A 25,484-nucleotide genomic window follows, 5' to 3' on the forward strand; every position below is an offset into this window, starting at 1 on the left:
AAAACATTATATTATTGTAAATTTTCAAGATTTAATAACCCATAACAAACACTCCAGAACCCGTAAAGTGCTTACGGCTCAGAAGGTTAATCAGTTCGGAAAGGAAGCTCCTTGTTTATTCCCAGACCCTATATATGATTGTATCTCAAAGTAAGCAACTTTTATATTTGTAAATTGACTGTAAAATTAGTACAGAAAATATTTACTACTCAGAATGCAAAATCTGGACCAGCAATCTATTTATAAAGTGCAAAAAATATTGAAATATTAGCATTAGAAAATCATTCAGAAATTGAGTAGGCACATGTATTATAGTATTATATAGTCTGAATATTATAGTATTCAATAGTATTATGTGAGGGCAATTTATTTGTTCTTGCTAATTTTTAATATGTGATTCACAATATACTCCACTGGAAAACAATTTTTGGACCCTAAAAGTAATATCATTACACTTAAGTACCCAACGGTAACCATAGTATTGGTAGCAATGATAGTAAGAATAAAAATTTCTTTGATTTTTAATTATGTATTTCCTACATATTTTGAAGATGGAGAAACAAGACCACGCAGCTAACAAGTGTTAGATAGTCAAAAATTTAATCCATTGGATAAGCGGAAAAAAAGACATTGAACTTTTTTTTTAGGAAAATGTAAAGTAACATGATCCTGACAAAAATAATCTAACTGAACTGATAAAATAGATCTGTGAGATTTCAGGGCACTGATGGTTCATACTCACTGTGTGCTCCCCGTCTCTAATGGGCATCCAATAAATGCTTGTTAAATAACGAAAAACAAAAGAGTCAATCTAGATTAATTTCTGGAAATAGTTTGTCAATTACAGTCAAAAAATTGCCAGCAAAATGCTTAGCAACAAGTAGAAATATATTATTTTGTAGTGAGAAATCAAATTATTTTCAGACCTGGGAAGTGATATGACTTGTCAGCTCTCAAAAGAAGCCAAAGTTTCTGAGAAAAGCTCCTTATTGTCTTAAAAGTAAGGCAAAAACCTTTGTTCTAAGAGTTTTCATTTTTAGTCATCTTCAACAGTGCATTGCATAAAGTCTTTCCAACTGGACCTATCACGTGGATAGTTAGGAAGATAATGCAATTAATGCCAAGTTTTGCTCTGAAGGAGCAATCAACCTAAACTTATGTTTAATCAGACAACTTTGGAAATAAATTAGACTTAGAGGAAAATATCCCACCATACCACCACCACCACCGCTACAACCAAAAGAACAGAAATCTTCTCTTTAAAGTACTTATCTTCCAATCAAAGCTGTGAAGCTTAGAGAAAGATCAGGACTCAAAAGCAGAACTTAACTGAGCAGAAAGCTACTCAAAATCTAAATGAAGAGAAATAGCTATTGTAACTAGGTAAATCTGAGTAAATATTAGAGAACGTGTTTGAGCCATGTAATATAAAAATAGTAATAGGTAGCTAAATTTTCATATTGTTCCATTATTTGGCTAATCCTCGTGGACTTATTGCACTAAATTTCATTTTCCAAATATGTCTATGAATACAAACAGTCTGATTGAGGTTATGGATCTATGTTTTGAATTACTCCGTAAACAAAGCAACTTCTGACAGAGGGATAGTTGGTCAACTAAGAGCCAAAACAATCCTAAATTTATCTTCATTGACTAACTAAAACCACCACACTAGAGATAAAATAGAGTGTACATAAGAAACTGATATATAGCAGGTCCCTGCTAATGCCATCAAGTTTATTTCGCAAAAATTGCAAAGCAAATGCTTCATTTTAGGTGCTTGCTAATTCTTTTAATGAATTAATAGCCAGAACGAGTGAAATGTATGACTGAATGGAATGGCAAAAAAAGTGGCAGCAATCCATCAAACTCACTTCTATAAGATTATTGAGCTAGTATGCTGTTAACAGCACTCCGGAAAGGCATTGCTAGACTATAAATAAAATCTGGAGAAGAGAAAATAAAACCATTAAAGGAATTAATTGGACACAAGTGTATTGGAAGCAGACTCTTAGAGAAAAGAAAGCATTCCCACATATCTCAATTTTCAAAGACAAACATGACATAAATACAGCAAAAGATGACACTCCAATCATTAGAAAGAATTTTATTTCATCAGTCCCTGGGCGAAGTAAAAGCTAAAGACATGAATACTTTCAAAAGGGCTTACTTAAGTTTGTGAAGGGTAGATCCACAGGGGAACTCAGCTCAGTGTCAAAACACGCTCTGTTCAGAATCGTCTTTTCGGATTCTGAGTTGGGGAGGGCTGCCCGCGTGGTGCACTGCATGGTGATTTAGTCATTATCATACTCTTCAGACTTAAGGAAAATGATGACAAAGAGGTCTACTCTCAAGGTACCCAGCAGAATGTCTAACTCAATTTCACAGTGAATTAATATATGGAAAGTGTTTAACGATACACTGTAAATGATACGTCTTTATTCTTACAAGTGTTACTAGAGTAATTGAGGCAAAATCTTCATCAACCTCACATTATCTTATTGCTCTATTTTATTTTGCTTTCTCTTCACAAGAAGCTCTTTTTGCATTTTTTGATTCATATTACTTGAACTCACTACTTTCATTTCTGACATACTTGTCTAGTAACATCTGAACAGTGTTAAAGTAACCTTGATGAAAAGGAAAAAAATGTCCCATAAAGTGTTATGGACTGAGACAGTCACTCTTTGCTTAGAAATGAGTTGTGTTCTAATGTCTTAAAACATACAGCTACCTAGTAAAGGATGATTAGCAATTAGAAAATTAATGAATCATTCTTTGGTTGTCATCTTAGTCCCCAGCTTTCATTTTTGTTTGTGTTTGTGTTAGAAGCTTTGCAAAGCAAATTCTGTTTAACCTATCTGGGAAAATGCTGAATAATATCAGATGTTGAACAATTCATATATTATAGAAAGATAAACATTTTTACCAGGGGTGGTAAAGGGGACAGCATAAATAGTGGTATAATCTGCTATTGCAAATAATATACATTTCAGAACAATGATGCCTAACAACATTTCATCATTTTGGTATAAATTTTTGGCATTATCAATTTTTTTGTTTATCAAGTGATATCCGACAATTTTTAGCAAGTTAGAATATTTTGCGTACAAACTGCTCTTACTTGAGAAGGGAATGGATGGGTTAATTTTCCTTGCAATATTTCTAGATATGCAAAAGGACGGCCTTCCATTACCATTAGGCTCCAACTTCAGTAAGAGTTTTCTTCTCAGAAAGTACCTAATCCTGTCATTATCCGCTGCTTTGAAATTCCTAAGGAAATGTGGAAAGACCTTGACACCCTGAAAACCTGAACATGGTCTTCAGAAGAAATACTTTATTCCAAAGGGAATACTCATTTGTCTTTTATCTCAAAGTTTAAAATACACAAAACCTGAAACACTTAGTGTCTTTCTGAAAAAAATGACTTTGCTTGAAAAAAAAAATCATCCTTTAAGAACATACTTGAAATTTCAATTTGCAGCTTTGTTTTAAATTTTAAAAATTTGTATAGGAAAAAATGTGAGGTAGTGTGACTAAGAAAACCTCCCAGATACATCTCTGAATATGTAGAGATACATGTGAACAGATATGAGTAGTAATGAATTATACTTGCTTTCTCTTCCCTTTCTAAAGCTATCTTATTAACAAGAGCAGTCTTCCATCTGAAGCAGTAACTGAGCACATTTACATGTTCTGAGACAACACACTGTGATAACACACCTTGATAACAGGCTTTTCAAAAGCTTCCATCTCCCAAACAGCTGTGAAGCCAAAGTCTTGATTCTTATAAAAGGATTACAGGTGTAAACAAAACAAAGGTATGAATGTATTATCTATTCTTCAGTTGTAGTTTTATCCTCAAAAGTGTATTCGTGCCATAAAACTTCTATATCAGTTAATGTACTTCAACAAATAACAAACGATTGCCCAGGCTTACTCTTCTTTCTAATAGATGCCCTTAATTGAGCTACTAGCACATCAGTAAGATATTTTGTAAAAGCACAGACTTAGTTTTAAAATGAAAAACAGTGTAAACACAATTTGTCAATGTATTAGCCTTGGTGAGAGCTGCTTTACAGTGTTTTAATATCTGACAGGTGCACTTCCTGTTTGCCCGGTTATTCCTTGCTGGAAATTCTTCATATCTCTTCGGGCACCATTGGTTAGAATTCCAGTCTCTGGCCTGCTTTTGAACACTGACACCCTTCCTGGACTATCCCAGTGTGCACACTCTCTGAGGGGGGGTCTCATCCACAGTGCACTGGGCATACGCACATCAGAAGCACTGCTATGTTTAACAGAGGCCAGACGGTGCGCGAGACCATTTCCTTTAAGGGCATCGCTGCTGTTCTCACTGCAGCTCTTCCTCCCTCTATGCACTTTTCCTGTCTCTGTTTTCCACCTATTTCCTCGCCTATTTTCCACCAATGCCCAAGAGTGCTCTGACCACTAAGGCTAGGAAAAAGCAACCATTTCTCCCAGATTAGAGGGCTACAGCACCTAAGCTCCTCTCTAATGAGAAAAAAAAAAAGTTTTTCTATTCTTTAAAAAAACCTCTATGTTTTCAGCAGAAAGAGAGATTGCTTGAGGACGGAGGAGGAGGGCAGAGTGCAGGGAAGCACAAAGAAGCGGTTCCTTTGAAGACCATGACCCCCGAGAGACCAAGGCAGGCACTCCCTCCACTTTCCTTCTGGTCTGTCAATGTAAATGTCACTTTTAAGCAACTGAACAGGATCAAAAAGACCACAGAGCCTTGGGACTAGCCATAAGAAGCCTTTAAATTTTTCACATTCAATATGTTTCAGTCATTTGAGAATAAAATATCATCAATCAGTTAAAAACAGTTGGATCACCTTCTAATTTACTGACTTCTCAGGAGTTAGAATATTATACATGGATCGTGATCATAATAGACAAGCACAACTACATGGAAAACCATGAGAATATATACATACATTTATCTAGCATTCAGTATTTATAAGGTGAAAGTCTAAAATGAATATTTATTTCCAAATTGTCTCTGTCTGACCCCATAACTCTCCTGGGAAAAAATATATTTTGATATTGATGAATTATAGTCAACAGTACCAATATACCAACTATTGTTGAAACATGTGTTAACTAACTTTGGAAAGGATGTGAAAGTATTTACCCTACAGACATTAACTCAATGATGGACGTAAGAAATGAACAACTGAACAAGTAAAATATTGACCCAAACCAAGATTTTTTTCTCCCTACTTTTCTGTTTCCCCCTCTCTGAATAGTAGAGTGTTTATTATTATTTAGGATGATAAAACAATATATCTTTACATCTAAACCGGAAAAAACATTGACCTCAATAAACTCTATATCTATTTCAGTTCACTAATGATTTTCTCAACTCCTTTTTGAATAAAAATAAATTAAAAAGTAAAGATAATTTTATTGCAATGCCTGTTAAATTTAGCAGGCAAGTTTTGCTGTACACATTAAAATGATACTGAGTCTAATGGTAGAATTCATTTTTATTATTTTAGTCCTTCCCAGGACAGAGACAACTGAGAATATTTATCAAGGTTTCGGACAATATACTTTCAGATATCCTAAGTATTCGGCATAATGAAGTTTTACTTGCATGATTCTCCATTAATAGTTATCTTTATGCCAGGTATGTGTCCTCATAAAAATTTAGAGAGAATTTCCAGTCTGCATACTTTATCAGCACATAGTTATTGCTGTGTGAAGCACCATAGCATCCCAGTTCATTTAATAAAAGAACATACACTCATGTTTAATAATTCCCATTATGGTAGCACATCCTTGCAACGCTACATTCAGGAAACTAAAGGACACACCTACGATATAGATATAAATTATAATGAAAACCTGTGCAATATGCACAACTAATGTGATTTTGCCTGCATCAGCACCAGGTCTGTAAAATAATGAGTTCTTTATAGTAGCATTTTACTACGCATCCTTTTCCTGTATTAAAACTCTTTTATCGTAGACTTTTTCAAATCAAAATAATCAAAAATTGTTGAAGAACAGTAACTATGTTGCATGAGCCTGTTTTTTTCTCCTTTTTGAGAAAATACGGTAAGATTTAGTATAACTGCCTTCAATGGCGTACTGTAGTATCCATCTAATGGCACCCATCTAATAATGTTGTCACTAACAGTCAACTTCGATCAAATAACATCAAGCAGAAGGACTACTCACCCCATGAAATGTATCCTTAGCCCTGAGCTGAAGAAGTTCCTTCTGATGATCTTATATGCTTCTGTTTGATAAATGAAACGTTACATAAGACACATGTTCCTACAGAATAGTCCACACTGCCAGTATAGCTAAGAATTGATTTGGTGAGACTGAGTCTAGTTACACAGATTATAGAAATTATTTTGTAATCTATACATAATTGTTATAAATCTAGGATGTCAAAAAGATCACTGGGGTTGGAAATGCTAGGGCACCTATACATAAAATTAATGCATCTCTCTAACGGAGCGTTCATTTTCCAGGTCCACAATGCCTATTCACATTTTTATAGTAATTCATACATTTCAAAGACCTTTCAAATTATGTTGTCTTCACAAAAATTATGTGAGGTTGCTAAGTCAGAACAGTTGTCCCATTTTTCAAGTGATCAGGATGAGTCAGAGGAGTGAAATGCCTTTCCTGGAATCTAAATTTCTTCTTTCCATCCATTTCCCTGACCTTACATCGTACTACCTGTAAAGCTCCATATCTATAAAATGGTAAACTGGATTAGTTTGTTTGGGAACAAAACTACCATAATAGTTTTTATTCCATGTAGTGTGCCTAATGTAAAAACCAATTACTTCTGTGTCAGAAACTGACTCTGAAAACACACACACAAACACGCACACACACACTCACACACCCTGAGATTTTACTAACAGTTAAGCAGACTAAGCAAGACCCTGGCCTAAATCAGAACAAGATCTTCCCAAACAGTGCTATGTAATTCTAGCTTCTTTACTGCCACTCCACTGAGGGTAGATTGCCATAGTAATCTCTCTAGCAAATTGAAATTGTATTTCAGTGCTTGAGCCTTGGTGTCTAAAAACGATAAAAGCACTCTTTTTGAGATTAGAAGCAAAAGAGGTCAGCCTCCTGAATTTCTTTACTCCTGACACGAGCCTGACTTCTAGTTTTCCTATTTTAGGCAAAGCTCCAGTGACGCTAGGCTTTGCACTCCTGGGCGGGCTTCTGTGCACATCACAATAGTGTGAGTTACTGCTGACACAGCCGCCACTCTTGTTCTTTCTAGTATTTCTTTCACTCTTGCTGATGCCATTTTGAAAAATAGTGCTGGCAGAGCCTCAAAGTCACTTACTGCCCTCTCTTAGTTATGTGGCTAACTTAGTCTTAAAAATTTGTTTGCAAAGAAGATATTAATAATATACGGAAGAACAATTTGTTTAGAGTTTCTTCTTATAGATTTTATGAATTTAGTATATTGAGGTACACTACAAGACAAATGAAGTTACTAAAAAGAAAAAACAATCAGAGTTCAGAAAGCATTTATAATCTTTACAATCTGAACATAAAGAGACATCAGACTAACCCCTGTTCCTCCTCACCATTGCCTAATTAATTGTGCTGGAGTTTAATCTTTCATTTCTTAGTTTAACAGGGCTAACCTTCTGTGTCACTGTACTTACGCTATCATTAATTCCCATTTCTTAATTGTAAAATATAGGGATTTATAAGAAATAAAACCTACTATCTTACCACACCAAGGTTTCTATACTTCCAGCTCATGATCTGTGTTCTATTAAGGACAGAGTCCCACATGTTATTTACACTCTGTGTTCACTTTCAATACCTCTTAAAAAACGTCCTCCAGAAGGCCCACATCTATAACTTAACTGATAAAAATGAAGAAGGAATATAAAAAATTATCCAAAGATGAAATGCAGGATCAGCACATTGGAACTTAGGATATATTGCTACGCTAACACCATCAAAAGCTGTCAGTTTTCACCCCATGTATAATCCCGTTGATTACTTTTAATCCAAGATGTATTTCTCATAACGATGAATAGAAAGGATTTTATCATAGATAACTAAATGAGCTAAAAAAAAAAAAAAGCTTACCTATATGAGTAACATGTCACTTGTAATAAGGACATCTTTTAATATCGAAACATAATGACATTATAAATCAGTAATAATCCACAGCATAATGAAAATGCTAAACGAAGTTGGTTGAAAGTCATCTAAAAACCAAAAGGTATTTTTGGAAGTATTTCAATATCCTTAAACATTTCAGTTTTAAAATTTCACATTTGTTAAAGAGTACTTTAAATAATTGATACTGCATGGTATTGGTAATTTTTCTTCAAAGTTCTTTAAAGGCATTTTTAATTAATTTCAATGCCATGATAAAACAGTTAAGTAAAATTTTAAAAAATTTATCATATACACATACATACCTAGATACAGAAAGCTAACTAAAATTGTCTCATACATTTGTGCAAAAGAACCATGTTGCCTTTATAAAACATAGACAGAACTGCATAAATGTAATTAAAACATACTGATAGGTATTACTGTTGTGACAATTCTTCTGTGAGATATGTAACATCACATTTTTTACCCAGCAGAAGTTGCTTGAATTTCTAGTAGAGAAGTTATATCCTGACTTACAGATATCTTCATATTTCACCTTGGTTTAAATACTCTTCAAATCATACTTATAATCATGATGGATAGTCAGATAACCACTTATTATTAGTAATTTAAACACCAAAAAAGAGCAATGTAAAATAAATATATATGATCCCCTAAGCTATATCACAGGTGAAATTTGAGCTTCTGGCAGTTGATAACTGTTGGTACTTTGCCACTTTGACATAGTACCACTTAAAATAAATTTAAAATTCGAGTTTCAAAACAGCATATACTCTGGGTTCCATTTAATAATAATATAGTCACTTATTGATCAATAGAAGCTTATATAAAATGAAAAACATATTAAAAGACATATAAAAATCATGCCCTCCCTCCACCTTTTCTTCTGGGATGCTCTAGTGCAGGTGTGTTCCTAAAGTATGCGTATCATATGCACACCTCTCCATAAAGTTAATGACATCTTATTAAGTCGTTTAATCTTAAAGTACATCTAAAATAATAATGCATGAGATATTTTGGCTAATTTTTGGTTTCATCACATTGAAGAAATACTAAGTTCTCATTTTCTAAATATTGAAATATCCTATACACTTAAAACATTACTTGCCATCTCTATTTTAAAGGATAGTTTGTCTTTGTTATCAAACGCTACAATCCAAAATATTTCTATTTAGAAAAGTTGTAGCATTTTGAAATCAACTTATAAATAAGCAGACTTTATCTAGTAAATCTAATAAATCAAACAAAACTCAAAATACTACCATTGAAATTTTGGTTACTTTTTCTTTATTGGCTATCTAATTTTTTTCACGCACTATTTGGTATTTTCACTCACCTCTGGTGATGATATAAGCCCAGTGTAACACCAGTTCAACCTTTCACTGGGAGTTCTAAACAATCAAAAGTGACGTACCATGTTCCAGCCCGGGTAGAGGTAGTCTGTACCAACAAATTCAAAGTAGTGTGCAAAACCTTCCTTCAGCCACACATCTTCCCACCACACGGGAGTCACGAGGTCACCAAACCACTGCAGCGACAAAATGAATGGCCATCAGATGACACCAAATCTATCCCAGAGTTATTTTATCTAAAGTTAAATTTATTAAACCACGATTATCATAACTGGAATTCACTCTCCAACTGATTTTGTGATCTTAAAATGTGTTGTAGCAAGACCAGTGATTTATTTGACTACTCGAGTGACACTAGTTTTTTCTGAATGCATTCAAGGAAGAACAAGAAAAAAATGATCAAGGAGGGCCGGCCCGGTAGCTGAGTGGTTAAGTTCACACGCTCCACTTCAGTGGCCCGGAGTTTGCCAGTTCAGATCCTGGGTGCAGACCTACGCACCGCTCATCAAGCAATGCTATGGCAGCATCCCACATAGAAGAAGTAGAATGACCCGCAACTAGGATGTACAACTATGTACTGGGCTCTGGAGAGAAAAAAAATGATCAAGGAATACAAAAAGAATATTTAACCTGCAGAAGAAAGGACTCAGGAGAAAAAACTGATGACACCTGTCTTTAAATATTTGAAAGGCTAGCGTGCAGAAGAGGAAAAGGCTTGTGTCTTGCGGCCCTACGAGGAACAAATCAGGACCTGCTAGCAGACCGAGATGGCTGAAGATGGAAAACACTTCCTCGGAAGGTGGTGTGTGACTCATCAGAAGCCTCGCCTTCTAGTGGCAGAGGCAATTCAGAGAAGACACTGGCCACTAAAGGAACTAAGGGCTTTCAAGATGCTCCACATCTGGCTCTCCACGATTCTGTGATAATGAGGGGTTGAACTGAAAAAATCTCTAAGATTCCTTCATGAAAAACAAAGTAATTTTTAACTGATGTTTTTCTTGGATCATGATGCATCACTCTGAAATCCTTGTTTGTTCAGCAAAAAGTTAAAGGAATTCTTTTTTCTTTAAAAAAAAATGCATTACATGCCAAAAGCTATCCTAAAGACTTGGTATTCAATGATGAAAATTCAGATAATGTGCCTTCTCATGCAGCTGACACTTTATTGTGGAAGTAGGGAAGATAAGGTGAGCTAGAAAATAGAAAATAAATAAGCAAATGAACAATGCAATTTCAAATCCTAATACAGTGTGATAAGAATGGGGAGGGGCCATCTTACATTGTAAAAGCAAAGATGTTCTAAGTAGGTGACATTTGAGCTCAGACTTTAAAGATAAGAAGAAGTCAACCATAACAAAGCCTTGGGCAAGAGGACTCCAAGCTATATAAGTAAGCCCTGTGTGAAGACCCTAAGTGGGAATGAGTTATTTCAGAAACGGGAGGAAAAGGCAACCAAGTATCAGATCACCTATAGCTTTAGGAGCTGCAGTAAAGAGCTTGGCAACTAACTGAACATTTCAATATCAAAGATAAAGTTTCACTTAAAAAGATCTCTAATTGAAATACAAATAAGAGACAACCCTGAATACAGTGATGATACAAAATAAATGATATTTAAAATATTTGTTATTCTTTATCAAAAATGCATGTTTCTCCTTTAAATTGAAAGGCTGCCTTAAGAATTGTGACAATAAATAGGCGGAGAGAGAGGGTAATGTAGGAAATAATTTGTCAGTGACAGTGGAAATTATCATGTGTTTCTCGTTCTCCTCCTGGTAAGTAGCCCAGCACTACTAAGCTCTAAGAAAGCACCTCAGAATATGGAACCAGTGGAATCCAGTGCTAGGAACAATGATAGCGTTACCCATGTACTCTTATTTCAACTATACATGTAACTTGTTTCCAGGAACATTCAAAAGGAAGCCGCTTTTCTCTCAAAGAATTGTAGGTTTAGATGGAAACCTTCTCTTTAGCACAGCAGAGGAGTAGTTATCTGCAATGGATCCCTGTAAGTTTCTTAGGCAAGAAACACACGCCCAGCCTGGCCAGCATGACAGGCACAAACATCTCACAGGTCCACTGCAGAAGGTGGACACTTAGGTGAATGGTCACAGGGCCTGTGCCAACTTATCATTGTCAGTATTCATCATTAGCATTTAATAGTTCACCTTCTTTCACTGAAAGCATTTTCCACATCTCTCTTTCTTAAGTTTTTCTAGCCTTTTAAAAAGGTTTTGGATTCATAACCAATTGAAGTTATACAGCATCACAATGAGATTTCTGGTGTTTTAACTTAAAAACTATCCATAGTTACTGGTAACCAGGAGAGGTATTGCTTTCTATTAGTACGAATACTTATTTTCAGGGGTTTTTTTTTCTCTAGAATCAAAATTCAAACAAGCATTGAAAAATCTCTGTAACACCTTCCACTCATTGTAAGAAAGTGCATAAAATCAAAATGAAATTAATTTTATCTTAGTTTCATTACAAAGTTGGCTAATTTACATATGAATTTCTGAACATGCCAAGACAAAAAAATATCAATCATCTGAGAACAGAAAGTCTATGGATAAGTTAGTGAAAGACTTCCTAAGTGTCTGTGTGATGGGAAAAGGGGAATAACAAATTGATTTCAGCAAAAGCAAATTTTGACACATACACAAAAGTCAGCTGTATCTTGCAGCAAGGCTATAAATCATTGCCATCTCTGTGCTTACCACATATACACACCAATAATCACAGGAAAATAAAGCAAGGTTGACAAGGCATATTGACTGGCCAGGGTCTTCAAAGAGGCTGCTGGGCGGCAGTGCCATCTCACTCCCAACTAAATGAATGACAGTTGCTTATTCAATATGATCAGTGTGTCTGCATTTGTTTGAGCTGTCATCTTAGAAAAACAACATATCTTCCAGAAAGAACTACACAGTTCTCTCTATATAATTAAAACTTAATTGGGAGTATAATAATCTACTCCCTAATCTAAGCATCTGAAATCAGTCTACATTCTCAACAGTTTGCAATTATACTTACACCTGATCTTTTTCTCTTACCTGGTGACATATCTCATGAATAATGACCATGGTGACATCCAGCAAATAAGAAATAGATGAAACACTGGGATCCAGCAGTATTCTTTGTTCCACAAAAATACTTAGTCCCCAGTTCTCCATAGCAGCATACGGATGCTTAGGCACAGCTAAAAGATCTAGAAATAGAATAAAATAATTCCAAAGGTTTTAACAGGTATACCAGATCCTAAATTCATATCCTAAGAGAGTCCAGAAATCTTAATTGGAAGGAATACTTGCTCTTTCTTAGTAAACTTTTTTCCTAAATTAAGCTACCTGCCATTTCTACACGACAGGACAAATACAGGCTATCACTGTAAACGCTGGCCATACCCATTCACCCCTGTTCGTTTTCAGACCCAGCACTGTAGAAGGCTGGAAGCATTGGCACCATTATTGATGGGCCCATCCTAATAAGCTTCAGAAAGTCAAGAAAACCAAATGCAGCAGGACTCTACAATCAAGAGGCATTGTACCTTCCAATGAAAATAGATCCAGCTCAATGCAGTAAATACTGTACTTTTACCTCAATATTTTTCAAGAGAAAACATTTTATATCAGTTTAAAATGTGATATTTTCCTAATTGCTTAAATTCTAATTTATTTTTTGAGTTCTTTTAAAAATAAAATGTCCCATGTAAATATAGCTTATAGAGAAAATTATAATAGTGGATGGAGTGGCAAAAGGACTATTGAGAGAATCCGCAGGCGTCGGTTCTGGTCCCACCTCCATCATTAACTAGATATATGACATTGGTAAATCACTTAATTTCTCAAGACCACAACTCCTTCACCCATAAAATAAGGTTATTGGCTTTCATTATCTCTAAAATCCCTTCCAGCTCCAAAAATCTATGATTAGATGACTCTAAGATTGATGCTTCTTTTAAAAGGTCGTAGGAGTATTATCAACTTCTGGTTGAGGTGACACGGTCAGTTCACGCTTTGATGCACTCCCTCTGCTCCAAACACGTAGTGGTGATACATAAAATAACAAAAGGGAAAACTAAAAAATATCTGCAGCCTTGAAAATAAACCTCTCCATGGATCAGAAATGTGAAGTCATGATTGCATATGAAGTCACAGGCCTGCTGGCTTCTGGCTCCACGGGCAGTGGCAGCTGGGAACTGGCCCCAGCAGGATCCGCCAGAGACCAAGGGACCTGAGCCAAGCTGACTGCCTGGTGCCAGGGCTGAGGGAAGGCATGAGAAGGGCTGAACACTGCCGGGGCTCATTGCTTCCTGGGAAAGCCAGCAAGCACGGACTAGGGATTTGAGCCCAGGCAGCCCAGCTCTAGGACTTGTTCTGAGTCACAGTAAAGTTTACAGCCCCTGACTGAGAAGTTTGACTTCCCAATCTAACCCCTGGAGTAATTTAATAGGGTGCCAAAAAAAAAGGAACAAGAATATTTACTTCAATAATGTTTGTAAGAGTGAAAATGGAAAACCAAATGCCTTTCATCAAGATAATCAGCAAGAAACTGAAATAATAGTATAAAGGAATACTATACAGTAAATGAAATAAATGATCTCACCGCTAGATTCTAACACTACATGTATCAACATGGATAATCTGAAAAATATAATGTAGACAGAGCAAGTAAGATGTAAAGTGACCCTAACCTATACTACTTTAAACAGAATTATACCATATGTTGTAAATGGATAGTCACACATGCACACACATCCCCAAACAGATAGCAGTGGTATAATGCACATACCGTCACACACATTTAGGAATGATAAACACCAAATTCAGAATCGTGATGGCTTCAGGAAAGAAAGAAGGAAAAAGGGATGAGGAATGGTCTTCTGGGTTCCCAGACCCAATTTCACCTTGGGGTTGGGGGGTAGTTTCCCACACCATCAGCAAGCAATTCTTGGACACCAGTAGTGTGTCTGAGAATTCAACTCAATTTTGACACTGTCTGCCTGGAGATATCAGATCCCACAGGTTAAGGGCTCTGTCCTACAAGACTTCCCCCCGAACCATGTCAGATGCCAGTCACAAGTTCAGGTTGTTTCCTATGCTTCTGAACTACTAGCTACAAACTGGAGGTTCAAATTACCCCCTCCAACTCAGGATGTCGAATGCAAGTCCCAGGTTGTTACCTGTATTTCTGACCAACTGGCTGTAAATTAGAGATTTCCACGACCTCCTCTCCAGGTTTGATTAATTTCCTAGAGTGGCTCACAGAACTCAGGGAGACATTTACTTACTAGATCACCACTTTACTTACTAGATCACTTCTTATAAAAGGATATAACTGAGGAACAGCCAGATAGAGGAGATGCATACAGCAAAGTATGGGGAAAGGGCGCAGAGCTTCCATGTTCTCTCCAGGGGCCATTCTCCACAAATCTCCATGTGTTTACCCACCTGGAAGCTCTCTGAACCCCGTCCTTTCTGGGTTTTATGGAGGCGTCCTTACACAGCCATGATTGATGAAATCACTGGCCATTGGTGACTGAACTCAATTCATGGAGCTCAGTGCGTGGGACTAAAAGTTCCAAACTTCTAGTCACATGGTTGTTTCCCCTGGCAACCAGCTCCCATCCTTAAGTTAGTTTCAAAAGTCACCACATTAACAAAAGACAACTTTATTGCTCTCATCACTTAGGAAATTCTAAGGGTTTTGTGAGCTGTGAGCCAGGAACCATAGACAAAGACCAAATGTATATTCCTTATATATATTTGACCAAATATATATTTCTTATAAATCACCATATTACACACAGTCACACAAGGGATTTCAAATGTCTTTAATTTTAATTTTTTAAAGCAGGTGATGGGTACATGCGTATTATTTGTAATATTATTGATTCTTTTCTGTTTGCTTTAAATATTTCATAATAAGAAAAAGAATAAAATAGTCAATACTCTTATAATATGGTTGATTTTCATTTATTTAAGACTTTGACAAACATCTTCTCAGCATTCACTGTGTCCTTAAGTCTGAAATGCATATTAAAATGTCAAGTATGGTCCCTGTATCTGCTACATTTTAAACTAAAAATGGAGACAGGACGGCTTAACACAAGAAATAAAGAAAGAATGAAAAATGCTGTGAAAGAGAGAGAAAACAAATGTGGTTGGAGAGGTTCTTGAAAGAGAGAGTATTTGAGTTGGACTCCAAAGACACAGAGGACTTCAGCAGGCAGACAGAAGGACTGTATTGGCTGAGCATCTCCTTTGCACAATAAAAGCACTGTTCTGTCCTTCAAGCTCCTTGCTCCCTGTTCCCATGGCTCTTATACTCATATGTGGATGTGTGTAGGAGGAGGAAGTCAATTAACAAGTAATAGACAAATGAAAGGAATTTAGAAAGTGATAAATTCTACAAAGAAAATATAATAGAGTAAGACAGTGATGGACTGGTGGGTGGGGCGGCTGTAGCCTGATCATGGCAGGCCTCTCTAAGGTACTCACATTGCACCTGAGATGTCAGCAATGGCAGAAGCCAGCTGTTTGAATCTCTGTGGAAGTGTGTTCCAAGAAGGGGAGACAGCAGATACAAAAGCCCTCAGGAGGGAATATGAGCAGCATATCGGACAAACAGAAGGAAGATTGGTGTGGCTGAAGCACATAAAGAAGAAGAAGGTAGATCCAAGAATTGGTACAAATTGCAAGTAAATAACAGATAGACATCCTTCTACTTAAGATTTTAACTTGAGACCTCCCCTCAATATGAACACACTAAGCCATGGAACATTGTGTCAACTCTGCCTGCTACCAGCAGATGGCAAAGGCAGTAGCATACCTGGTGTCATCTACTTGTAGGACTACGTGGACATAAAGATAATGCTTTGGACCCAAGCATGTTGCAAGCAGAGACACTCCTGTATGCTAGAGTACTCTATGAGCCCAGATTAGGCAGGTCCCCAAGATGAAGTGAGTAAATCAGACCACACCCTGGGATTTGGATTGGCTCAAATGGCACAGAGAGAAGACTCCAGAAATGGTCAGATGAGGAGTCTAGGAGTTTAGAACAAAGGAGAAGGTAAACTGAGGGGGCAGTCATCGGAGATCAAAAGCTTGGCTAGTAGCATATGCAGGTACACTGAGGAGACAGCTGAAGGTTGGTGCCGAAGACATCAGGCAGTGGTGAGCCAGGCAGGCAGCTGGTTATATCTTGGTATCCAGAGGTCTGAGGGCACATAAGTCAGGCTTGATAACAAGTCCATACATCAACCAGACAAGGAACTTCAGTGAATGGAGCCAGACTCAGAGAAAGTGATTGACAATGGAGGAGAGCAGTAGGCGGCAGCTTCTCGGACCCAGGCAGGCTTTATAATAGAGATGGAGATAGACATAGGGAATCATGTCTATGGATGGCAGAAGGAACAAAAGAGAAAGTAACGAAAGTTTAGATTATACTCCTACACACGTAATAACCTTATAACGAAGTACTGAAGAAACTTGGAGTTTGTTCTAGCAGCCACTGAGAGAGATTTAACTGGATCTCTCTGCTCTGTGTCTTCGTGACAAGGAATCAGGGTAGGGTTATAGTTTAAGAACACCTGCATGAAGCATATATCCATCTAAAGGCTTGTACATGAATGTTCATAATAGTTTCACTTGCAATAGGCAAAAACTGGAAATAAATCCAATGTCCATCAACGGGTGAATGGATAAAGTGTGGTACATTCATACAACAAAATGCTGCTCAGAATAAAAAGAAATGAACGATCAATACATGCAACAACACAAGTGAGTCCCAAAAATAGTTACAGTGAGTAAAAAGGAAGAAAATACATATACATATACACTCCATAATTCATGCCATTTATATAAAATTCTAGAAAAGGCAAACTAATCTCTAGGGTCAAAAAGATCAGTGGTGACCTGGGGACAAAGATGGGAGGGGCTAAAAGAGAGTGACAGGAGGTCTGTGGGGGTGATGGATATGCTCACGATGCTGATGGTTTCATGGGTGTACACATATCTTAAGACAGCAAGTTATACACTTTAAATATGTGCAGTTACTGCACGCCAACATACCTCAATGAAGCTGTTAAAAAAAACTTCAGTAATTGAAATGTTTTTTGGCTTAACTTCGAAGAAGGTAAGATTTAGTCATAATGAATTAAATTATTTTAATTTTTGAAAAATAAGTTTGTCATAAGGCTAGAGCCATTAAAATTTGCAACTATAACTCTTTAATATGCCTTCAAAACAGAAGAAAACTCAAACATTTCAGAATCTAATTTACTTAGAAATTTAAAGAAAATCTTGAATAAAATTATGCATAGTAGTTTGCTTTCAATTAATTACTACCATCCTAAAAACTATAGGCAGATAGCAAGTATACATATAATACTAGTGAATGTGATTTCATAAATTAACATAAAAACATGACTTTCTCTCCTTGATCCCTCCTACGCCCCTCGACACCCTGTAATTTGCCTTCTGCCTTTAACACTAGGTTGGAACAGCTCTCCCCGACTGAGACCAGAGACTCTCATGGAGACATCTCAGTTCTTACTTTTTTTATATTGCTGAGAATTATCGTACTGTTCATGAAGGTCTGATATCCATGTTTCTCCTCCACTTCTCCCATTAGCCTTTCTTGCTGTTACTGTTGTTTTGTTCTTTATTTTCTTGTCACCCTCTGACTTTTGAAAATCAAAGTTCCCAGGATTTGCCTCTGTGGGTTGTTTTTTGCCTCATTCCAGCAGTCTTCCTTGACTGTTCTCACCCACTCCACTGCCATCCGTTGCCACCCATGTGCCCAGACAGTTCTCTTGGAGCTCAGAGGAAAATATCCACGCACTTTTGTAGCAGACTGTTATTTGATGGCCCCTCAATGTACTATTCCTTCTAGAATAGTCTCCTCCCCTTTGATCTGGCTTAAACCTTAAGAAAGTCTCACAGCTTCCTCTTTTGTACTCTGGGGAAAGTCAGTTTCCAAGAAAAACGTCCCCTCAGCCTGACAACACCGTGCTAGGAGGTGAAACCACCTGGAAAGGGGTAAGAATCGCCTAGCGGGCTCTAAAGGCCCACACAAACTGAAATCCAGTCTCCGGCAGAGTGAGGGTGTTCTCATGCATAAACTAGAAATATACTTCATAAACTAGAAATATACTTGAATGCGTTCTACATGATTAAATAAACACCAGCAAAAAAAGATGTGCAATATTGGCCTCTCCTCTCTTCCGTAGATTCTGAGCTCACAGATCATCCCAGTTGGGTGATCAGAATAAGATGCACTGGCCCAAGCTCTGGGCACTCCCAGCCCTGGCTGCACTGAAAGTCTGGTCTCTTCTAGCTCAGACACTCTCTGCCACATTACCAAGCTCACACATTTTGCTCTAAGAGTGACAGGAGTAGAGGAGAAACATGTGAAGCATGACCTCAGATACTTGTCAAGTGTCCTGCTCTCTCTTGACTCTCCCTTTTGCCTAAGCCAGACCCCCTAAGTCCTGGCACTCCATGGCAATATTTCTTCAAAAGCCAACTTTGCCTTCCAGTTGTCCATACTCAAAATTGTCAGTTCATCTTAGATTTGTCATCCATTTATTTATCTAAATATTTTGAGACTAGTAAGAGAGTCTCGGCTAAGATCAGAACCCACAATGCCCCAGACTTCAATCTTCAGCCTGAAAAAGGATAGCAAGTCCCAGAATACAAGAGCTTGAATAACCAAGGAAAGGTTTTACCCCCAGTGACTCAAGAGCATCACCCCAGCAGCTATTTCCTCCACACTGCAGCAGAGAGCGGACCTGCTGCCTGGCCCTGGGCGTGAGCGTAGATGTGGGCTTTCCTTATAAAGCAACACTGGTCCCCATATGGGTATGATTTTCTGCTCAGAAAATCTAAAGCGCTATGCATTAATACTAGAAGTTCTGGTCTCACAGCAGGAAAAAAATCCATAAGCCTTTCTCATGGGAATAACTAGTCTTTCCTATTTTCCCTGAACATGTAGCGTATTTCTTTCACTCATTCACAAAGTTAGTCGAGTTCTTACTCTGTTCCAGCAGAGGAGACTGACAAGGCCCCTGCTCTCACAGAGCTCACATTCCAGCTTTGGGGGGTGGAGGGGAAGTGGGTGGAGTAGGAAGCCAAAAAATACAATAAACAGGATAATATGAGATTGTGATTGATACTATGATGAAAACAACACAGGGGATGCTAAAGAATAAAGGGCTTGGGGAGGATACTTTAGACTGAGTGACCAGGAAAAGCCTCTCAGGGGAGGCAACATCTAAGCTGAGATGCCAACTCAGTTGAACTGTAGCTCCACACAGGCTAGTGGTTGTCCATTTCAGTTGCTGCACTGCCAGTACCTAGCACAGTGTCAAGCACATAGCTGATGTTGAAGAAGTTATTGCAAAATAAATGAATAGTTTCCTTTGTGATGACAAGTCACACTGTATATAGCTTACAACTATTTGTGCCTGGTATTACAACCCAAACTGATCCATCACCATGACCAACACTCATCCAAGAAAGAGCATTAAATTCTGCTGTCCTGGTCATCAGTCCCATGGTTTTTCTGTCTGCCATGTGAAGTGCTCTGCTGCTCCATTCAACTCCTCTGCTAGTATCACTCAGATGCACTCCCTTCAGATTCACAGACACCTTCTGAACTCTTTGCACTGGTCCTTGCACTCCAAATCCATCTTGCTCTCAAATCCCCAAGTTTCTGACATAACTTTTCCTGCCTCACTCTGCCCTTTAAATTTCACCCTCAATTCTGTCTTCCATGCTGGACTCCAGCAGCATCTCAATCACAGTCCAACTTTCTGCCCAGCTCTGCTGCGCAGGTCTTCTTGGCAGAGGGCAGTGTACATCACAATTAAAAGTTGGAGCTCTGAAGTCCACACTGTCTGGGATCCAAACCTGGGTCTATCACTTCTTAGCTGTGGGACTTTGAACAAATTGTTCAGTCTCTCTCAGCTTCCATTCCTTGTTGATAAAATGGGGATATGAAAAGTCGTTGTGAAAATTAAATGAGATGGTCCCTGTAAAGCACTTAGTCGTAAGCATAAAACATGACATATCAGCGCTATCACTATTAGAGATCTCTCAAGTTCATCCCCACCTCCAGGAATCGAATGTGTCACAGACTTTAGTTTGGGAGAAAAGGAATCTTGTTTTTGAACAAATATGAAATGTTGGCTAATATATTATGTTAGGAATTTTGATTTCTAAAGTGAAATTGTACTTTATGATGTAAAGCGATATAGGACCTACCTAAGAATGAGCCAAAAAAACCTCAGGACATTCTCATATTATCACGCTGGGACACTAAATAAGTTTTAAAGGTATAGCAGGTTTAAAAAAAGTGAGATTTTGATTATGCCATGACTGGCACTTGCTCAACATACCATTTACATATGTATTTATGCTTGTGTTAAAAATAAAACTTCTTGTTCTGACAGTTATCATATGTGGCTAGTAGAAGTATAAATTGCATTTAAAATAGTAATATAAGATAAAATTTATAGAAATTACCCATTACTGGCATTTATAACATGAGAACAACCACGGTTTTTTTCCTTTCAAGTGCATATTCTGAAGACTTTTTATTCATACACAGGTTAAGTTCTGAATGGCTGTTTTTAAGTTCATTTGACAAAGAGGAGTTTAAGCTTTACTATCCCTGGATACATTTCCACCAAATTTAAGAGAGAACAGTCCTTCAAAGCTTTGAAACAAAACACACTTTTCTCCCAATGGTCTTTCTATTTGGGCATTTTTCCTTCAAAAGAGACTAGTTTCAGCTACACCTTTGGTCTATAACAGAATTTTCATCAGTACCACTTGTATTCACAAGCCCAGCATGCAGTTCTTAAACTCCTCAATTCTCCTGAATTAGCATTAGGCCATAATGTGTAGTCAATGTTTTTGCTGATCCTCCTGTCATACACTGAAAAGATTTTTTCTTTCATTTCTGCAATCACTTTTACTCGACACTTACTGATTATCGTCAATTGCAAAGGAGGAGCACTTTTCGTGGGTTGCCTAATTTTCTTTTTCCCCAAAAAAGAACTTCTAAGCCAAAGGATGTATCCCATATGCACATGGAACATTTGTCATTTTCTCACCCATTTAATTTTTTAAATTAGCTCTATTTTAATTGCCATCATCATATTTTGCATCTTCTTTCAAGCACTTTCAAAACTCATGGTCGTTGCTTTAGTGGACATGATTAGGCACAAACATAGAAAACACACTAAATAATCCCTACCCCCATCATTTGATGACAGGCCAAACTGACTAACGCTTCTTATATCACAAAGACTAGTTATTAGCTAAGAGAATGTAGGCTGAAGGTAAAGGTTCCTCTCTATTATGGTTACATTTATGATACATTTTCATTTATTCCTAAAATACATATTCATTACTTCATAAAGGCCACACTGATCTGGACGCAGGATATAGAAACCTTGGACAATAGGAATACAATCTCCTTAAACTCTCCTGGAGCTTAAGAACCATGGAGATACAAACAAGTTAAAAACTATCTACATTGTAGACACAAGTGAAGGAAAGTTTAGAACAGTACATCTGCTACTGCGACATGGTATAACGATACAGCACAGAGCAGAGATGGAGAACACCAGCTCTGAAGCCAGGCAGCTTAGGCTCAATACTCAATTCTGCTATGTAATAGGGCACGTTACTTATTTCTGCCCCTCTCACTCCTTATCTGTAAAATAGAGATGATTATAATTGCAACTATTTCACAGGGTTACTGTGAAGGTTATTGTTAGAACACAATTCTCAAGGTCTCTCACGTCTTTGTATGTCTCCTGAGCCCAGACACTGACTGCTTTTTGTTCCAGACTTTCTTTTTAAGGATATTTTTGTACAGCAAAAATAGAGATAGTGTCGTCTCCAGACCAAAGAACAGGCATACATTTACCATCACTTACAGAAGCACTGAATTCCCTTCACTTACAGAAGCATTGAATTCCCTAGGCTCGGGGTCCCTCACCTGTGATGTAATCCATTGCATTTGCAGGTATCCGCTGAGCTGCTTTGCATTGCTCTTGGGAACTGAGGTTCAGGGAACTGGCACAAAAAATGCTGATGCTCTGGCTACAGCTACAGCTAGAGCGATAAAGTATTCTGTCTCTAAACCAGGAGTTTCGTGTCTCTGGCCAGCATTCATGAAACAAGGGCAGGCTGACTTATTTAGCTTCCAAATAGAAGAAGGTAAAGTCTCAGGCCCTTGACAATTCTTGACAACTGTATGAATTAACACAAGTGAGGTGCTTAGAAAGTACCTAGCAAGTGGTAAGTTCTCAATAGCTGTCAGCTATTGTGGCAGACAGCAGAATGCCCCTTCAAAGATGCCCTCACCCTCATTCCAAGAACCTGCAAATATATTTGATTTCTTGGAAAAGAAGAATTAAGGTTGCAAACGGAATTAATGTTGCTAATGAGCTGACCTTTAAAATGGAAGAGTGTCCTGGATTATCCAGGTAGACACAATGTAATCACAAGGATCCTGAAAAGTCAAAGCAGGAAGCAGAAGAGCCAGTGTCAGAGTGATGCCATGTGACAAAGTCTCTGGAGGCCATTGCTGGCTTTGAACATGGAAGGGGGCCATGAACTAAGGAATGTAGGTAGCCTCTAGAAATTCAAAAAGGCAAGAAAATTTAGGGGTTCTCCCCTAAAGCCTGTAGTGAAAGCAGTGTCAAACTGTCAACCTACAGAACTGTAGGATAATAAATTTGTATTGTTATAAGCCACTAAAGATATGGTAATTTGTTACAGCATCAATAAGAAACTAATAGAGTATCATTATCACCACAACCATCATTATCTTTACTGTTGTTACTACATTGAAAAATATATTATATTACTATAATATATTACTTTATATACTAAATTACCATATATAATATAGTAATATTATATATTATATATTACTATATTATTATTATATTATATATTACTATAGTGTATAATATAATATATTATGATAATAATATTACTATATTATTATCATTATTACTATGTAAAAGGGGTCCCAAATCTTAACATAAGGAATGGGGAAAGGCTTCCTAGAGAAACTCAATTATTGGATCTGTTGAGTGAATAGGAATTAGCTGAAGGGAAAGTATATTTTAGGCTAAGGATATGTGCAAACAAGTAAGAGAAAACGTGGTACTCTCAGTAGACAAAAACTGGATCAATATGGCTGAAGCACATAGTGACAAATCTTGTTTCGGACATGTAGATTCTGAGTTGCCTCTGGCACATCCAAGTAGAGACATCTAGTGAGAGGCTGAAACAGAGGCCTGATGTGTTGGGGAGAGGTTTGGGCAGGGGATGCAGACTTAAGAAGTCACCAACGTGTATATGGTAGACTATAACCAATGCTGGGCACAGAAAAGGACTATGAAGATGTCTGAGGAGCACTGACATTTAAGGAAGAGGCAGAGGTGGGGGCAAGAGGAACCCGCAAGGGATGTGAGCAGCCACTAACATAGAGCTGGCAAAGCCAGGAGAGTGTGACAGCACATCATTCAGGAGCAGTGGTCCACCCACAAAGGAGGCAAGAGTCAACAGTGTCTGTGAGTATCTTAGATGTATTTATAAAACAGACATTAGACACTCAAGGAGTCAAATACTAACTAATGCTTTCAAAGAATACTAGTTCAATATCATTCTCAACAGATTTTCAAAACAAATTATAAAACTTTTTACACAGACATAACACAGAGTCTAATCATATGTGTTACATCATCACCTCTTTTAGGGCTCTCATTAGCCTGCTATTTAATGAGTGGAAGATGCTGGGGTGGGCCCCTCCCACGGGATGTAATCAGGAGTCTTTCTTGTTTCAGAATTCAGAGGTAGCTGGGAGTCATTTCAGAGGTTTGGATAGCTCTTTGACACTCTTTAATTGATGGATTCACATTTCCAGCAGAAGAGAGTATGAAAATAGTCCTATTTATGAATGAGCATTCTTAACTCGGAGTTGTCATTAAAATGTATTTGCAAATTCATATGCACTTCAGACAGAGTACAAATTGGTACCTCTAAAAAAATTATTTATGTAGTTTTGGTAAAGTGGAAACAGATTCATTGTGCCGTAAGCTGAGTTCCTCTTAGTATAACTGTACTAGTAGTACACACAATATTCAATTTAAAAAATGCAGACGTATAATTGAAAGGAATCAATGTTGGGGTCTTAGCTTAAAATTGTCTAGCATTAATTTCAAGCAAAATCTAGTACTTTCTGAAGCCCCTAAGAAAAATATCCCTGAAGCCCAATAGTTGTTGATTTTTTGAGTCACTTCTTATTGCAGTACAAAGTATTGCTTAATATTGACCGGCATCTAAACAATGGATGAATTTTCAGAGAGCTGGTAGTAGAAACAGGAGATACCAAAACTCATTCTAACTTTTATAGGTTCCTAGGGAAATCTCTAATGGTGTTTGGGGTAATAAAGGCACAGAGGCAAGAGAAGAAAACAGAGTTAAAAAATAGTACAATTATAGAAACAAAAAAACATGATGACACTGTGTTACTTTACTAAATTTTAAAACACTAACTCAAAGCTAATTTGCCTTTAAGGAACTAAAATAGGACCTTAGTCCTTGGCATATTACTAAAATACTTTACCTTTTTATAACCCTTACCTATAGATTTGCTAGTTGAAATAGCATCAAGTCACTCAATGCTATGAAGAAAAATAAATGTCATGTCCCATTCAGGCTGGATTCTGTATCCAATGAGAGGCATTGATGAAAATACGAATCATGTCTTTCATTATCGAAAGTTCCTGATGCTTCACTATAAATATTTTCTTGAGAGTATAAATAAACCATCTTTTCCAATTTTTTTCAGAGTTTCTGAGAGCTTCTAGTCAATGATTTTTTTCAAAACCCATTACTAGTGTCCCAAATACTCCCTAGTTCAATTTACATTTGATCAAGAATGAAATACAGA

At 37.3% G+C, this 25,484-nt stretch overlaps 1 protein-coding gene across 3 annotated transcripts in view; it reads right to left on the reverse strand.

Moving 5' to 3' along the window:
• TRHDE (thyrotropin releasing hormone degrading enzyme) overlaps positions 1–25,484 on the reverse strand; it is a 351,632-nt gene that overhangs the window by 145,296 nt on the left and 180,852 nt on the right. For all 3 annotated transcript variants that reach the window (XM_070507330.1, XM_070507329.1, XM_014827110.3), the window contains exons 4-5: positions 12,554–12,708; positions 9,563–9,676 (exon numbers count right to left, since the gene is read on the reverse strand). In XM_070507330.1, the coding sequence (XP_070363431.1) occupies positions 9,563–9,676; positions 12,554–12,708 (269 nt within the window). The remainder of the gene's footprint in view (positions 1–9,562; positions 9,677–12,553; positions 12,709–25,484) is intronic.

Source organism: Equus asinus, chromosome 4, assembly GCF_041296235.1.
Source record: "Equus asinus isolate D_3611 breed Donkey chromosome 4, EquAss-T2T_v2, whole genome shotgun sequence".
Taxonomy (NCBI): Eukaryota; Metazoa; Chordata; class Mammalia; order Perissodactyla; family Equidae; genus Equus; species Equus asinus.